General features: G+C 32.1%; 1 protein-coding gene across 1 annotated transcript in view; it reads right to left on the reverse strand.

Annotated features, from left to right (window-relative positions):
- Window positions 1-18,860, reverse strand: part of LOC125057243 — a 31,497-nt gene extending 12,637 nt beyond the window's left edge. The window contains exons 1-2 of the mRNA XM_047660817.1: window positions 18,707-18,860; window positions 13,955-14,026 (exon numbers count right to left, since the gene is read on the reverse strand). Coding sequence (XP_047516773.1) covers window positions 13,955-14,012 — 58 coding nt within the window. The 5' untranslated portion in view covers window positions 14,013-14,026; window positions 18,707-18,860. The remainder of the gene's footprint in view (window positions 1-13,954; window positions 14,027-18,706) is intronic.
- Between the last annotated feature and the right edge of the window lie 937 nt (window positions 18,861-19,797).

Raw genomic sequence — 19,797 nt, forward strand, 5'->3', positions numbered from 1 at the left:
TCATTATTCTAACCGTTTAGTTGGTATAGGTGGCATAAAAAAACCACTTATAAAAAGCTTTAGTTTAAAAAAACAAGTAACTTCTTTTTTACTTTTCTAGATTTTCTTTTTATATACGTACCAAAACTAGTTTTAATTGGTTTTTGTATACAACGTAATTTTCTAGATTCGTCCTCTATTTCTAAATCATCTTTCTCATAGAGTAAAGTACTTGTCTATAAAATCTTAATCTACTAAATGTTGCAATTAAAAGGACGAAAGGCGCTCACCTGCTACCTGAGAGGTTCATAAACTGTCTGCTACTTAGCCTCCGTACGAAACACCTGCTTGTTTAGGCTGACTGTAGCTTTAACCCTATTCCTAATAATAATTATCATACATAATACAAAATAAAATACTAAATAACTCCTATAAAATAGCGAAATTAAATTGATTAATAAGACTAAAATAACTCATTAATAGAAAAACTAAATGTTTTTTTTTAGGTTAGGTCAGTATTTTGTATCTATTTATTATTATAATATTTTACATATTATTCAAAAGTTCCTTTAAGTACAAGTTAATATTTTATGAGAGGAAAATTTTGTTTTGTAGAAAAATAGAATTTAAGGTCTCTACAAATTTAAGTTTTATTCATTATAATTTGAAGTTGCTCACGAAACTAAGGATGAGACTCAGAAACGATAGTTTAACTCCCGTATGTCAAAAGTTAATACATATTGACGTACAGAGGTCAGACGAAGCGGTAAATCTCGTTTATACCCTAAAACCCACCTTAAAAATAAAGATGTTTTTAAACCGAAAATAAAATTATGAAGCCCATTTTCGTGTATTGCCAGCCTTATACATAGGACCTTGTACATAAAAATATATTACAAGAAAACTAGTCCTGTCACCAGTGTATCGCACGTTTTACGAGTTGTAGAAGTGGCGCATGAGGTAACTGTGACATAGAGATGTGCTTGTTAACATTTATCGATAAATGTTTCGATATTTATGTAGGTTTATAATATGAATTCAACTTCTGGCCCTTTGAGAAAAGAGCGTACCAATTCTTCAAAAGCCGGCAACGCATTCGCGAGCCCTCTGTCATTGAAAGGACGGCGGTATCATATCAGATGAGCCTCCTACCCTTTTGCCTCTTTTCGCTTCAAAAAACTGGTTAAGTTTATCTGTTATTATAAATTTAGGGGTTTGGGAATTTAACTTACAATATAAAAAATATATTATTATTACTTAATTGAGTGGACTTCCTATGTTAATCCATTAATATTATTATAAGTCAAAATATATATATATAATATAAATCATAAAAAAACTAATGAGATTTTACTAAACATTTAATGCTTCAGCAAAAGTACTCCGAGTTCTAACATATATTTTATATTTTTCTACACAGATAGGAAAAACAGAGAGCAGAGATTTCAGATTTGAAAATGGAATTAGAATATAAAAGATTTAAAGTTAGATAGAAAGTCCATAGAGAGTCATGACCCGTCGGCAGATGAAAGGGTTTCGCGAATCTGTTAATCTGTCATTCCCGATATACGATAAGCTTACTGTAGAGTTTCTGAGATTTAGCGTCTAGCTGAAACAGCCTACGGAGAGTTTGTTAAAAGGAATTATTTATGGTCATTGTTCTAGAATTCTGTTGTAGTAATTTTCGCTTTCGTTCTTTCTATCAAAAAAATATAGTCAGCCGTCATGAGACGCCTGGCAGAATTAAAACATCTAAATTATTATGTACAAGCAACATGCGTAAAAGAACAGATTACGATAGAAACTACATATGGCTTTGGCTAAACAATTGATTTTTTCCAGAAAATGATTACTTATTTAATAAAATTTATTTCATACAAAAACATTGGCGCCAAAAACACGGCATGTATCGCTCCGCCGCGCCAGGAATCTGTTTTATCCACGGCTATGTTTTATATCACAAATCTATATATATAAAAATGAAACCCGTTTTCCGTTGTCACGACATAACATGAAAACGGCTTGACCGATTTGTCTGATTTTTTTTTATAATATTCCTTGAGGTACGCGGATGGTTCTTACGAAGAAAAAAATTAAAAAAATTGAGTGAAAAAGTCTAAAAACAACACTTTTCTATATTCCCATACAAAATATTCGCAATAATACTTAAAAGTCAATTTGAACTTTAATACCATATCATAAAGTTCAAATGTTAGTGGAGGGGTTCCGGGAAGGTAAATTTTTATTTTTTGACATAATGCATTTATTGTCTTATCAACTTTCTTTTTTTTATCTTACTGGCTAGACCAGTGTCCCGAATAGCAGAATAAGTATTTAAAAAAAATAAAGAATCGACTGTTAGGCGGTACGATGTTCGCCAGGCCAGCTAGTTAATCATAATTATTATAAATTATTGTTTATATAAGTTCAACTTAAATAAATATTAGCGTTTCGCTTAATTTCATCCACACCTTTAACGTTAGTAGCGATATTTGTAAAATTTACGGAATTATATTACCCATAAAGTGAAAATATAAATCGGTCTTATTACTTTGATTTTATCTCATCCCAATCCTAAAATATATATCCTTAAATAATTTTTACATTAAGAAATTCTTGACAATAATAAATATCAACAGAGCATTCAAATGTAAAGTTAAATTATCGATGTATCGTTACGTGCCTATAAATCCAATCCGCAAAGAAAGACCCTTGTAATCTATTTTTAAACCAATATCTTAAAACAACCGGTATTTAATAGCTTTTTACGTTTGTCATTTTATTTTTACCCTCAGACCGGATGGACTACCTTATATCGTTCTAAATACCTTTGTTTGTCGACCCTAGACTAAGCTTTAAAAATTAAAATATTTTGTAGTAATTACAATAAAAAAATTGTCAGATTTTGGTTCTAAAGTATGGCAGTTTCCGATGTTTTCCTTCACAAGAGTGTTAAATGCGCACATAGACAGAAAGTCCATTGGTGCACAGCTGGTGATCGAACCTACGACCTCATGGATGAGAGTCGTACGCTGAAGCCTAAGCCAACACTGCTCTCGTCGTATGTCGAAGGCATAGAGAATAAACTCGTATAACATTTAAAGCGCGCAATTTCGAGTGTGTTAGCACAGATTATCCAATTCAGTCTTAGATTATGTCACTCCTGACTTCCGGTACTTAAGTTGAATAATGATTTGTGACTTGCGAGACAAAGACTACGTTCCGTCTTTCGTCTCTGCAATGGCATTAAATAACTTAAATAATCAATAATTTATAATAAAATATTCATTATTAAACATCAGTCACGTGACACCAAACGGTCACAGATACGGACGAAGACGTAGCTTGCCAGTAAATAATATTCCTTTTTTACAATCTAATCCTAATCCTGGAGTAACTTTCCTCTGCAACTGTTTTTGATAAAAATATATGTGTAAGAATAATAAAACTTGACGTTTGTTTCCGTTTTTACTGACAAGGACATAGGACTGGTGGGACGCCATCTTGTCTAGAGAGCGTTTTCACGGGTTCATGAAATAATGAATGTCTCATTTGAATTATTACACCCAATAACAGAATTAATAATAAAACTTTTTATGGATTTTAAAATCTTGTCACACAGCCCATTTCGTTGTCGAGCAAACGCCTAAAACCCCCGTGGATTGAGCTGAAATTCCTCAGCAATAAAATATATGATCGCAATATGTGCTATGATATACCACAAGCGGTGTTCTGACCACAGGTGTAGTTTATCAGAAACCCTAGAAAAACTGACCTCTACAAAACTAGAATAACATTTGTAGGTCAAACGCATCCTAGTAGTAATGTCTAGTACAAATTGCATCCGCCACTTTCCCTTATTACAAGTCGTTCAATCATTGGAATCAGGTTCCATGTTTTTACTTGAACCGTCCTTGATCAAACCGTTTACCAGCTTTTTATAAAAAAAAATATAAGGGGTTAAAGAACTAAAAAGGGATGCTTAACTAAGTATCCTCATCACATATTTCTTTTAGTATTTTTCATTTTACCAATGGCGTTACAACCTTGTGCGTCTTGGCCTCAGATATCTGTATCTGTTTCGTAATCATTTGTTTTTAATAGTAGATCAGTCTTCTATGACACGTCGTCTACTTTTTGGGCTTAAGGCATGCCGGTTTCGAAAGTATTTCCTTCACTGTTAGAGGGTGGTGGTGGATGGCATAGCCGACTTTTATAATTACATCTTCTGTCATATTATTCATACTACATAATTAATCTACTTGTATGGTTATACTTAAAACGAACGTGCCTACTAATGTCTTCATTATAACATAAATACAATTTGATAGAAACAATATTGGAATAAGACTGTAGGTCCCAATTTTTGTTTAACTTTTCTTTGGTTCAGATTGCCTGAAAGAGGTCGTTTATACGCAATAATGTCACCTAATTAATTAATAACGTAATTGGTATAACCATAAAGTATTTTGTAATTATAAGTGTTAATTAAAAATATTGTTAAGAACACGTAACACTAGTCACCTTTCACAAGTGTTCGTCCTTAATATCAAATTAGCTCCAACAGGTTATCATTTTATTTGAAATTTGAAACTTCTTGCAAGGTAAAAAACTCTGATGGGGCAGTCGAAACCGCCTTCAAAGATTTTATTGATTCCCGTCCGAATGACATCAATTAGTAGTGGTACATAATTTGAATAATTAAATATATTCTATTTAAAAAAACCTACTTATTGTTCCTCACATACAAAATGCCAATTTTATATGTAAGGACCTAATATAAGTAAAATGGGTTGCCTTTTACTCAAAAATTTTCATTCATATAATAGCAGCCTCATAAGTTATTGACGCCTCGAGCCCGCTTTAACAAAACTTATGAAACGATTCTCATAAAAAAAACGATCCTAAATTCGCGATTTACAGTCTGAATTGTGTTATATTATTAAAAATTGGGGGTTTTTACGCTTATACCGTTAAACTATGTATGTGTTTTGTAAAATTGAGACTTAGGAAAACATTGGTATTCTACTAATCTACCTTTAGAGGATCTTACAGTAAGAAGAAGCAAGAGAAATTTGTAGGAGTACGTCTGCAAATAGGTGTCAAACGGGCGTCATGTATATACGTATTTTACTTAATAACAGCTTTCATAGTATTACCATTTTTACCAGTCACACAGGTTTCCTTACGTACCCTCTTTACCTAATTGCTCAACTCCACCGAGCCAAATATTCACATTTCTGTAAATTTAATTAATGCGGTGACGATATATTTCACAGGTCTTTACTTCACAGAGTAGTACATTAAATTAACTTTATTACATCTAAAGAACCATGTAACATTGCTATATCTATCATTAGTAGATTAAATCACGTATTAAATCTTAATGAACGCATCTCAGTACAGTTAGTATAAATAATCAAAAAAGGTAGTCCCGTAAACTCCAATAGAGCATGGGGCAGACTGTACTGTATCTGCTTCACGCATCATTTCACTTGATAGGCATGTGTCTTCCCACTCGAAACAATAATTACACATTACATATGTAAAATTTCTTGTATCGGACAAAGGACGTGCAACAAGGAAGGACATATATTTGTCGGAGCAAAGACGTGACTGTCAGCTGTCATTGTCATTTTATGTCACAGAGCTTATATAAATTAAAAACGTCAGTCTAAAACAGTTAAAATTTGTGGTTTATTCGATTTGCCAATATTACTAAATCTACATATTTACGACTATCAAAGAATCGTTAATAAGTCGTAAATTTAAAGCCTAAAGGCGCTTAAAATAACACAATTATCGCAACACAAAAACTCTCACATTTATAATATTTTTATACCTTCATTATAAGGTGACATTCGCATAAAATCGCCAACAATATTATTATCAGATTGTATCGTGGGAACGCTGAATTAAGCATTAGGTGATATAAATCAACCTTTTGTTATAATTATGTGAAAGTTGTAAAGGTATGATCGACCGTGGAGATACACAGATTTGTCGTTTTTATCTTCAGGCTAATTTGATTGAAAACATAATAAAACAGAATTTTAAGCGTTTTAATTGATATATATACCAATAGCGCTACCACCTTTCAGGTCAGGGCCTCAGATTTGTTTATCTGTCTCGTGATCAATTTTAATAGTAATAATACATTGTCGAACTGTTGCTTTGCGAACGCAGATTGTAGGTGTTTATGTAATTAATTAACTTAATAAATTAAGTAACATATTACAATCATGAATTTTCTCATTAATACTATAAGTAAAACACTCTCGCGTGATTGTAAATTCACAAGCGTAAGTCGTAAATATCTAGTGCATGCCATAAATCTGTCATTAAAAAAATAAAATCTAAAGCACCACATATAATGATACGATACTAAATACAATTAGTTAACTTTACATTATTAATGTAACAGCGTGGTTTTAATAAAAACCATAATTATCTCTTATAAGCTATTTAGTAAGGAGTTTTAACAAAAAACTTTTTATAAACAATGTAAAAAGATAACGCTGGCAGGTTTGCCTGAGAAATATTAATGTCGCCTTAAAAAAAGATGGCGCGGGAACGTGTTCTATTTTTAAAGCAGTGTCAATTTTGTTTTTTTTAAGCAAGCCTGCATCCGTTTGGTCATCCGTGTGGTCAGCATAGAGTCTAGAATGTTGTAGCGATTAAATCGATGGCTTGTAGTAAGCAATGACAGCTCGTTTAGCATACTTTTGTTCGATTTAAGATAAATTTATTTTCTGACTTTAATCTATGGTTTGTTATTTTATTTTATATCTTAAAATAAATGAATAATAAAAACTTTATTTATGACAAAAGAGTTGTGACAGAATTCATATATCGCTAGTCCCACACTAGGGAGGCCCTATGTTGTGGGTAACTAGAAAATATTACGTGGTACATGTTTAAAACAGTTTAAAAAAAGATAATTAATTAAAATAAAAAAATAACAATAAATTTAGTGTTACAAATTAAGTGAATGAGTGAGTGTGTGAATGGATGTGTATGCGCGAATAAGAATTAGGCAATTTTTTAATAAATCAAAAATAATAATTGTTATAAGCTTGTTAAAGTTGCTTATTTTATTGCCTATCTTTCTTGTTTTTTCATTAAGTCTGGCTCTTATGCCTTCATGTAATGGGTCATAAAGAATTTATATTAAAGTGAAATTAAGGGCTCCCATTGTTTTTAATTGAAAAATTTACCACGGTTGAACGTGATTACTGTAATTATAGATCTATGTTTGGACGTTACATAAAAAGGTTTATGAGTAGAAAATAATTTTTGATTATGTATGCGGCTAATGCAATGTTTGGTCATAAATAACTGATATTTTAACATATTTTGTGTTTATAAACAAAGTAAGGCTTTCTTTTAATTTCTCATACCGTATGTAAGGAATCTAAATTGCAAAGCCCGAGGGCGAGACACATAGACGTACCTACTAAATGACCGTTTCGAAATATCACGTTCATATTGTGTTAAACAAGTTTACGGGCCTAAAGCGATTGGAAATTTTTGCTGTTAAATGCCGACCTATCTTCGATGAAAGGTCTGAGATATGCACTCACTCACTCAGAGCTGGAAAGTTAAATTCGCCCTTGTTGGAGTTTTGCTAATAATCCAGGACATTTAATAAATGATTCCCCGATTGCTTTCGATTTGAATTTTCGAACGTTGCCCATAGAGTCAAAACATAATAGATCATTACTAGTTTCCGATGCGATCACAATCACAGACAATAAGTTTATTATATTCTGTGCTCGTCGCGTCGCTGAGTGAGGGATCGCGGAATAACGAGGACATAAATAAAACATTGCTTTTTGTTACGATACGTCATAGTCAAAGTTCAAAGCTAATGTAATGCTGCATTTCCTATTACGTACTGTATGTATTTATTATGTAAGCTGTTAAATGTAATATTACAAACAATTTGGTGACAAGCGCGCGACAAGTGTATTCCGAATTAGTTTATAGATGTAAACCACAAAAGACGGACATCTTTGTTGCCGGCTTAGCCCCCTTTTGTTATATTATTTAAAAGTATGAGATGCACTTAAAATCGTACGAATAAACTCTATCTTTTAATAATTTAACCATTTGTTATATGTTCAAGAAGCGTAACCATTTCTTGCGGGAGGTTAAATTAATTATCTATGATCTAATATACTCGTAAGTTTCAAAGTCACGGCCATTTTAATTATAAACTCTTTTATATTCGCGACATGTTTTTGTTTTCACGAACTGGCAACACACGACCGCTTCTGTGAATTATTTACCCATAAAATAAGGATAAAGCAATAACAAGTTTTTGAATAAAAATAAAGTTTATTATTTATACGAATGATAATTCGTAGCATGGCAACTCAAGAAATATTATTGGTTTTGATTTGACCTTTTTCCCCGATACATTATAAATTCAATACCTACATTTGAAAATGGAATCAAATAACCTCTACGCAATTTTTGCAATAGGTTACTAACATTTGTCTTAAGAATAACTATTTTATGTTAATGAACTCTATGCTACATAGTCTCTTTGCCATTAATTGCTTCCATAGAGTTACGGCATTACAATTAGATACTATGCTCTGACGGATAGCTGTCGATAGATAAAATCAATTTCTCACACATAACAAGAGTGCATTGTTTGGTTTATGAGAAAACAGATAATAATTGTACAAATTACATGGTATACTCGTAATGTTGGCTGGCGTTTTATTAATAAAAACTGAAGGTTTTCAAGTTTCATAGACAATTTAGTAGATTATAAATATTTTTATCATCTGCACTACATTTTCTTCAGAAATTTATCGAATGCTAAACAGCATCTCACTCATTTAACCTAAGAAGTTTAGTTTCTTCAGCGAAGCATTACTAGCATACTGCCGAAAACTTTAATTTATAAAGTATGCTTTATTCTTAATTAGCAATTAATCCATCTTAGTAATTTTATAAGTAAAAAGAAATGAAAATTGAATCCAGCTCATTGTGAAAAACTGCAGACTATAGCTGGACATTTAGGATCTAAATTAAACAATAGGTATATTTAAACACAAGGTAAAAAACAAGGACAGTCAAGTTCTAGGTAATATGGATAAATTAAGTATACATGACGTGATGTATTTGTTAAGACAAGAGTGGATAAATACAGTATATTTGCTGTTAGTTGTAGAGGTCATGTTTTTAAGGTCCCATTTTATTTGTGGTGCTTAAAGATTCACGGATTATTATCAAATCTAACGACATGCCATTCGCAATGATTGTCGTTCTCTTTTTAAAATTCTGAAAATGTATTTGCGCAGACAACTGGTTAGATGAGTATAAATTTGTTTAGTTAATAGTTATATATTCACAACTCCTATGCTTTTTGCTAGTTCGAAATAGGCTGCAAGTGAGTAAGTAAGCAATCCGTTGAAGAAAACCCGTCTAAGAGTCATTCATTTTAACAGTTGTATGAATAAACCACATCAGTGTTGGCCTAGTGGCTTCAGCATGCGTCTCTCATCCCTGAGGTCGTAGGTTGCAACGGATTTTCTTTTATGTGCACATTTAACATTCCCTCGAACGGTTAAGGAAAACATCGTGAGGAAACCAGCTTGCCTTAGACCCAAAAAAGTCGACATGTGTCAGAGATCACCACCTTGCCTATTAAATCGAGAAATGTTCATGAAACAGATTCAGAAATCTGAGGCCCAGACCAAAAAGGTTGTAGCGCCACTGATTTATTTAGTTATGAATAAACCACAAATTATTATTTTATATCAATTAACGATGCTCCGTTTACCCCTATTGTCTTACTCAACATGTTCAAGTTTAGTCTGAAACGGAGAGATTTTTGTGGTTAGTTGAGGCCTCAATTTGTGTCTACCTTCCTTATACGGGTCTGGTACAAGTGTGATTCATTATAACCCACACAAATCCTTAGCCTACCAAAAATGGGTTTGATTGCCAATCACATTAAAAAATCTCTCTTTACACGTAACATATGCAAATGTTAAAAAACACAGTAAATAGATCGTTATTGTCATGTGATACAGTGCATTTTCCAATGTTCTAACACCGCATTTTGACTACCCACGTAACACCTACATGGCATGAGAAAAAGTTTTTAATAAGTATTTAATAACTTAAGCAATGACACGTCAATTTACAGTTAAAGGGAATGAACTCTGAAGACCCGATTTCGTCTATAAATTTTCGAAAAATATTATCCTAGTTCACTAGACATTTTCTTTTGCGAACTAGCGAACTGTGGAATCGACTCTCAGTAGAGGTCTTTCGTGGGACATACGACCTGCAATTGTTTAAAATACGACCATACTCCTACAAAGACCGGCAAGACAACCACTAATATGCCCATGAGCTGCACGCAGTACCATTGCATATTTAGAAAAACATTTTTCTTGCCTTTAGTTCTAAAACTCAGGCGAACGAGTGCTTACATTTCCATGATATTACGTAGATTCTCTCCATTTTCCTAAACCTTGTGTTTTGATGTTTTTAAAGCAACACATAAAGGGAACTAGCTTGAATCTCGCGAGTGCGTGTGAGCTTTCCCTATATTCAATTAATTTTTAAGGTCATACATCATAGCCGATTGGAATAAAGCAATAAGTCAAGCGTAGGCTGGATTTAGTGATAAAGGTGCATATTGTTATTGAATTACGATCGACCAATGCAACTAAAGTCGTCAAGGTTACGAAACCTAAAGTTTATTAATATGATATATAACCCGTTTCTATTTGTTCACAATACGTATGATGCAAGAAGTTAAGAAGTATTAATCCGTAAGTAAATAAATACCGTAGTGCTAATATATATTATTTATATTGACTAATTATTGGGTTACGCCAAAGAGGAAGCCACTTTATTATTGGGGACTTCTTAAGACCCCTCGCTGGCATTAATCTCATATATAAAATTCTCGTGTCGCGGTGTTTGTGTTTAAACTCCTCCGAAACGGCTCGACCGATTCTCATGAAATTTTGTGTGCATATTCGGTATGTCTGAGAATCGAAGAATATCTATTTTTCAAATCCCTAAGTAATAAGGGGTGTCCGCCCCAATTTTATTTTTTATTTTTGGATAAATTAAACCCTAAATTTTCAGCCCTCTACGATCAACCCTTAATTTTTATTATTTATTCCTTGAACTCTGAGGATGTAAATTGAAAAAAGAAATAGTTTTATTTTGTACGTAGGTTTTTTATTGCGGAAAAGTGAACAGTCTCTATGAGGCATAGAAAAATGTTTCATATATTGGTATGTCGCTACCAAAAGGTGGCCTAGTAAAAAAAACATATTAAGGCGTAACGAGTTCGCGGGGACAGCTAGTGTAAATATAATATTTAAAAATGGAAAACGAATTTAATATATATATATAACGAATATTTTGCTAACAAGGTAACGCATGAAGTTCCATCCTAATTGATCATTTCTGATCTTTACTTTTATAGGCTTCGCATGGAGTCCAGAAAATCTGCCTGAATAACTTCGATCATAAAGCGAAAGAAGCGGTTTTCTTTTTGAAAAGTGGCCAATGCAATGGTTACCTATATCTATTATTATATACGCTGTATATATATGACTGTATAGTGGGAAGCTAGGATTAGCTTTTACCATAATACCTTACTCATCTGTCCCTATGATACAAGACATAATAATACCCTTCATTTATAAGACCGACATTGACTGACGGAGATTATAATCAAGCGCAGCATTAAAATATTTGTGGTCACTTTCTATGGGCATTATGTGTTATTAAAATGGTTACTAACATGTTTATTTTTCTAACATTTAAAGTAGTAGGAATAGTTTAATACATTATTACCATTAAATAAATTTTCTTTTAAAAGCTTTATTACTGTCTTAACTTATGAAAGCGTTTAATTGACATGAAGTAATTTTAATAGAACTATTTTTACGCTTTATTTTTTAAAATATGTAACATTCTTAGTCCAACTAATCTAGTAAGGGAAAAAAGAAATACTAATATATCGAAACCATAATTCGGTTAATGTATATTTTTTTACATGTTTCATAGATTAAATAGTATTACTATCATTGTATTTCATTTATTCTCATGCATATTTCCGATCGAAGGATATGTCAGAATAGATTCACAGTAAAAACTCACGCCAATGACCTATCACCGTTATGTGCTGCCGTAAAAAATATTCAAACAAAAAGCAAGAGCGCGACAGACTTTGATATTGATTTTTAATCAAAAGGATTTGTAGATGCTTATATTCATATAGTTAATACGTGTGTTCATTTTAGATTCTCGAAATTTATCGCATTATTCGCAATGTAAAAAAAGATTAAATAGGTATAGTACAGACAAAGTATTTTAGACAAACTGGCACAGATAAAAAATATTACGCTATTGCGTTGGAGCAACAGAATATATTAATGTGAAATTAAAGATAAATGTCTATAACATAGAACAAAGTGCTAGGCTGTATGTTAACACGAAAACGTCAAAAACACGTGAAGTATAGACAATTGTATATCTGCGGTTTAGTTATGTTTTATAATCGGTGTAAAAGGAACAAACTTAGCGTGAACATTGACTGATTGACATATGTCAAAATCTAATACATTTCTGACTTCAGTCAGTTAGACATAACGCCAAATATCATTTCTAAATCTAACCCTAAGATCAAAAAGACGGGCCGGGCCTATTTCAGTTTAAGATTTGGTTCATTTTATTCTATGTCAGTGGGTCTGTTTATATAAAATCAGAGCATGTAATTTTATTACGTTCTACTTAAATTGGTAGCGTAAAAACATTAGGTAACGGTTTTGATTCGAAAGGGCTATAAAAACAAACTTCCGAATTAAGTTTACGAATACTTTCATCTACAATTTCACTCATCAAGATTTTCTGCAGAATGTAATTTAGGTATTGCTTCTCTATGGAGCATACCTATTATATATGTATGTACTATGGCCTTAGAATGGTATAAATCAGTACCAATCTAGTTTCCATTACAAAAAAAAAACTATTAATATAAATAAAAATGAATAGCAAAATATGTTGCTAAGCGGAAAACTAGAAGATGGCTGAATCAAATCGAGTAGTTTTCTTAAAATTTATTCCTTGAACTCGGAGAAAGGTTAAAATAAATTAGGAAATATTTAAAAAAAATGTGTGCGTGTACTAGGTGTACACACGTAAGAAATGAAACTTCTTTATGACCTTATTTTTCGAAAAATTATCTACTATATGCAACTTAACGAAATTGGTTAAATAAAGTTTAACAAAAGGCTTTTATTATCATAGACATGAATACAAATACAATTATTTCATTTTACCTTATTACTACTAAGATTATTACAGAATTTCATTAATTGTAATAGAATTATTAGTATCATTGTTATCGTTATTATATATTTTTGTTATTAATGGCTTCGAATCTCTTCGGATCAACCGTAATAGAGACAAGAAAAAGATGGCGCGTAACCGAAAAACGTGACGATTTGCTACAAAATTTCTCCATACGTCGATAAAAAATTCATTCTACCGCCGATAAAGAAGTTTGACTTCAAAAAGCAACATGGCACGTAACCGAAAAACGTGACGATTTGCTACAAAATTTCTCCCATACGTCGATAAAGAACTTTCATTCCAACGCCGATAAAGAAGTTTGACTTCAAAAAGCAACATGGCGCGTAACGGAAAAATGTGACGCGCAACGAAAAAATGTTACACTAAATTTTTTTCCAACTCCGATAAAGAAGTTTCACTTCAAAAATAGTTTTTATTTGTACTTAAGTTTATGTTACGGAAAAACGAATAGACTCTATGGGGTAGCATAGAAAAAAAAACCGAATGTTGGTTTAGCTACTAAAAAGGTTATCTTAGTAAAAATCATATTAAGGCGAAACAAAGTTCGCACGGGCAGCTAGTAGGAAATATACTTATTATAATTACATAGAATATAAGTAATAAAACTTACCTTTACCGACGGCCATATGAATTAAACTTAAACAAATAATAAGTTTGAGGATCGCCATTTTGTGTAGATTACCTGGAAAATTAAAAATCTAGTAAATAGATGTTTAAAATTGAAATGACGCGCTCCGACGACCTTAACTGAAGCGTACCATACGCTGTCTTTTTTGTGTGTATTTATGAATTGTAGAAAAAGAAATGTACCACCATAAGAAATACAGTTACTTCATGTAATAATTTATATGTTTTACTTAATTGTAAAAACTAGCTGGAGTAGTTAACAAACCAATGTAAAACTCTTCCGACAAAACAGTTTCCATTTATAAATTTAAACGTTTTTTCTTACTTTTTGCTGCTCTACGCCCTTGATTTTTGTATCTTCTTTCAAATTATGACGTTCAGAAATGTTCATAGGAATATGAATAAATAAATTTTAACTATTCTTTTATTTTAGAAATTATTTAGCGAGTAATAACTATTTTTGTTCGCCTTCTGGTCAGACTATGTATTTGTTATGGTGGGTACAGACTGGTGAAACGTAACATGAAATGTATTATTCTGCCTTTCATTGCATGTTCGCTGCAAGCGTGGACGCATAGCGCGCTCTTAACGCGCATTCACTACGAACCTCCCGCGTTCGTCTTGATCCGCCATTCTGCCGCGAACACGGCCCTTCGATACACGTTTTTAAACCGGTAGATCACACGAAGCATGGAGTCCGAAGACCATGTTCTTGCTATGAGGATTATCAGTACTTCATTATTAATAATACATCAACTCATGAAAACACGCCGAAGACCTTAAGATTTTTCTTAAAATAGTTTTCATTTTGCGGGTTCCACAAAATTTCACGAACTCTGTACGCATCTATCAAGCAAAATGCCTTTTCCTCACACCACTCAGTGTCGTCCTCCATGTTCGTTGCGTGCACGTGTTGATTTCAAAACGACCGTCCACGTTGGCGCACCGCGCACACTGCGCGCCCCTTTGTGTTCGTTCGAAAAACCGACAAATCACGGATCGCTCCGCGCGCGGCTTGTAATGCTCGTAGCGTGCGCGTGAAATGCACATTTCGCGCGCACAAGACGTCCAAACTATGAGAAATTGTTACAAAGTGTGTTACCTTTCATGATACATTGCAGCAATGTGTACGGTAAATTCTTTCATTGCATGACACATTGCATGTTACGTTTCACCAGTCTGTACCCACCTTTAGCCTATACCGAACTGTCTTCTATTACTTTACAAATGATAAATTAAAACAATAATTGTTGATATGGTTTGTTTTTGTTTGGAAAACGGCTGAAACTTTTGGAATTGTCAATGTCAACTCATGGATTTAACATAACTGTCAGTGACCATTTTAAATAACGAAATTAGGTGCATATTCAAAATTAACTTAATTATTATTTTCACCGATCAATCTCCATCGTGCCTTCTCCATCTACACGACACTGGCGAAGTACCTTGTGCCCGGTTGGCACAAATAAAAGCCATTAAAAAAAAAAAAAAAAAAAAAAAAAACGAAAGTTACAATTCTAAAGGCCGATTTACATTATTTTAGTGTTTAGGAGAGTGCTTTAGGATAGTACTTTAGTTGAAACATGTAAACGCTACTTGCTTTAGTACGGTTTTACTTGACTTTCAAGTTGAATCAAAATAGAATCGCTTTTTATTTTGTTTCAAGTGATAAACCTCTCGCGCTCGCGCACCCCCGACTTCTTCCCTCGTTGTGTGTAAACACGTAATTTAGTAAAATCTTTAGGAGAGTGCATAAGTGCCGTGAAACGCGTGCGTGTTTTTTGATTTTTAAATATGGCTAAATGGTCGGAAGATACAACTATCAAATTTGTGTCTGAATATGTTGTTCACGAATGTTTGTGGAACGTTAAAAACAATTTATACAAAAACAATCAGGCTAGGCATTCGGCATACACTGCCTTAAAAGAAGCTATTTAATTTATTATTTATATTTAGTTTATTTATTTCGAATAAAATCTCGTCTTCTATTTGTTCCATAACTACAGTTAGTATTTTGGGTAGAATAGAGCGTATTTGCCCACGTCGTTGCGCGTTCATTGTGGCGCTGTAATGATACTCTACTGGAAGAAATGTAAACGTTCACTCGCAACGCACTAAACCACTAAAGAACTTGCCTTTCAAGTTGTACTAAAACACTAAGATAATGTAAATCGGCCATAACCCGTCATTTGTAAAACTGACAAGGCTTTTTGTATACACAACAATTATTTAAAAATTTGCAACAGTTGACCGAAAATTGACAAGCTGAATCTTGTTCCTTTTGGTAAGGCCCCAATTGCTACAATGAGCTACCGTATTTCACAGTTATCTTATTTGCATTATTCATGAAGATTAAAAATCATGTATCTTAAATATATTAGTGTAAAATAGATACATTGATTATTAATTAGGCCGATAACTGTAAATAATTACCAGTAAAATATTAGATAAATATCTTTTAAATGTAAATTAATTTTTTAATGGATTTCCACCTCCGAAGTTTAATAGCTTAACATGCTTTTGGCGTAAGAATTGAACGACCTTATATTGGGAACTTTTAATACCTATAGGATTTGCACCATGCGACCCTGTTAAAATAAAGGAACTATTAATATGGGAACTAAATAAAAAGAAAGGAACTATTATACTAAAAATGTTAATTTTTTTATTTACTTAAAAAACAGGAATAGTTTCTGTATCAATTCGTGTGTATTTTTTCCTTTTAATGAATGTGGTGACTGATACATATTACATATTATATATTGGTAAGACGTAAGTAAGTAATCACAAGGTCCTCTTCCAGTATGTCGATCCAAAGATATCCTGCTGCAGCTAAAAACCAGCAATTGGCGGCTGCACAGGACAAGGAGCGCTGGAAATTTCTTATTTCGGAGGCCAATACACTGTCGGTCGCAGAGCCAGCGGAGTGAGTGAGTGAGTGAGTAAAGTAATCAGAAGATATATTTGATCGTCATAATATAATATAACCGGGATAAATAGCAACATTGGAAAAAGTTATTAGGATTGTCTAGCAACATATTTGTATCTACTAATCTTACTTTATTTAATAAGAAATATATTAACTAATTTAATAAAAGGATCTTAGCCATTTAACTTCGCAATTAATTGCAACTTAGTAAAGAAAGCAATAAAAATTCCTAAATTGTATCTTAGTAATTAACTAAGACAGCTCTATAAACATTTTGCCTTTGAGTGAAGATTCCGACATACCACACAGTAGTGAAGTTGCCATTTTGAAATTTATTTTTCGTTATATTAGCATCTATAGTCTGGCTAATTTAAGAAGATAATTGAATTATTTGAAAACTTTCGGATGGCAACACAGAATGTCATTGAATTTCTTAGGTTAGTATGATTTATTGTCTTGATACTTCATGCAATTACTCATTTTTATTTCTATTATATATTTTTCCCAAATAGTTAACAGGTATAATAGCCTAAACTTTGTTTTTAAAAAAGATAGAATAAAATCCCAGAACCAGTACTTTAAAGAAATCGCAATTTTTTTCGGATTCCGATTTTGATTATTCCGATTAAAGTTGTGTTTTATAGTAAATATAGTTTTAGTTTTCCATGCAATGCTAGTCATTTTAATTACCAATAGTAAAAGACTAAATACGTATACTTAGTATTTAATTACATAGAAATACAGTTGCTGTCAATGTAAAAAATAATAAAATAAAATCAAGTATCAAGTAAGTTTAATCCATAAAATATATTAAACTTTTAGGGATACCATACGAATTTTTTTTTAATTTGCCGCGCTTTTTTGTTATTTCCTTTCATTAGCCAGACTTTATACTATTTTTGTTTCAGACTTTCCTATCAAAGCGCAGATAATACTCAGATGATGTGTATATATTATTATGACGAAAACCAGAAATAGTTCTTCTAAATCTGCCATAATCTTATCAGAATTATATATAGGATATACAATTAATGTGGAAGGACAATAAAATACACAAAAAAATTTTTTTGGTAAACTTTGAACAGCTTGACTGATATATTTATACAGAATACACATCCAATTTCACATATTAAGAACTTTCTTATTGTAAAGCAAAGAACAAAAAGAACATTTTGTAAAAAATATTGTACACGTTAGCAATTAATTTTTTTATTTCATATAACTTATTTTTAAATAATTTCATAGCACGATGGACATTACTAACCTACTCTAAAATTTCTCACTAGTAAGTAATTCTTTAAGAAATAAAGTATCTTTGAACCGAAAAACGTAAGAATAGGACTTTAGCATTTTTTTAAGAAAAGATATCTGCACAAAGCTTTACAACTTATTTTCTCTAAAAGAGTCAAATGTTTAGGTACTTTACACACAAAAAATTCTAGCATTTTAAAAGAGAATGGGTATGTCGTGGATAATAATAAAATATATGAATTCTGATCTGTAGACAGCTTTGCATTTAGTTTTTACAACAAATTTTAAATTTTAAATACCAACAAAAAAGGATATACATATTTATAACATGTTTATAATTCAAAATATAACCGAAATACATTCAAATAAAAAAGGAAACAACGACAACTTCAGACTTTTCCCTCAAGGTTTTACATTTTTAACCTATGCCGTCATTCAAACTGTCAAACAAACAAATTGCCACAACATAATAAGAGTATTAATCCATCCAAAATCAAATCCTTGAACCAAAAAGTTTTCATTGTCTTAATCAAAGTACAGATAAAAAATACTCACAAAAGCATAAGCAATATCCTTGTTGACAGCTGATCAAATATGGCCGCACTTTATCAAACACCGCGCACTATCGCTGCGCGCGCACTCCACGGCCTTACTGAGTTTACCTACGCGTTGTGTGCGTGATTCGTTAGGACTTCGTCACACTGGCTACGGACTACGGTACTCGAAAAGGTTATGTTATACTTATGATATAAACTTTGCTCCACTATTCTTCATATTTTAAAGATGAATGGGAATTACCTGAGCTTTATTTAGCATTACCTATTTCACATAATAATGTTACGTTTGGTTATCGTTGGTTATCTTAATACTAGAAAATAATAAATTTTAAGTAACCTTAGAAGTTAGGTTAGGTAATTTTAACTACATGAAGAATCCCGATATGTCTTATAGTGTTCACAAAATTTGCATACGATAATGTTATTGATTTGACCAACAATAAACCACAGCGAAATACTGATGCTTTAAAAGTTTTTAAGCATAAATATAATATATTATGTTACTTTTTTGCACCTACAATGTTACAGTACTGTAATAAAGTTAGATGTACAATTAAGCGTTAATCCACCGTAGTGATCACATCTTCTATGTTATTGGTAAATCATCATTATTTTCGATCATGTAGAATATTATTATTATCTATTACTGTCAAGCCCGCCTGGGTGAATTTTGTGTAGCCATAAACTTCAGATTCCGGGCATATAGCACAATAACAGATAAAAGGTGGACACATATAATTTTCAGTTTTTTTAAACTCCCTATTTCATTTAAAGTCACTAAAACTGATCAAGGTCAAACAAATTATACATTTTTGTCGTGTTAATTTCATACTATGTCTTCATTAATTATTTTTTAAAATCACTATTGTAAACAGACCCTTATTCATCAGAAGCTCATTGCGAGAGAACCTGTGAAGGCTGCATTGAAGTGTCTCAGACCGGAAACATCATAAGTGCAAATTCAATACATTACAAAATCAACCTTTTGACTTTTTAATTATGAGCTCAAATATAACTTAAACAGGAATGGATTACTCAATTTCTACTATGTTGGGACAAATCTTATATTTTTCAACCAAAACGACTATA

Source organism: Pieris napi, chromosome 16 (genome assembly GCF_905475465.1).
Source record: "Pieris napi chromosome 16, ilPieNapi1.2, whole genome shotgun sequence".
Classification (NCBI taxonomy): domain Eukaryota; kingdom Metazoa; phylum Arthropoda; class Insecta; order Lepidoptera; family Pieridae; genus Pieris; species Pieris napi.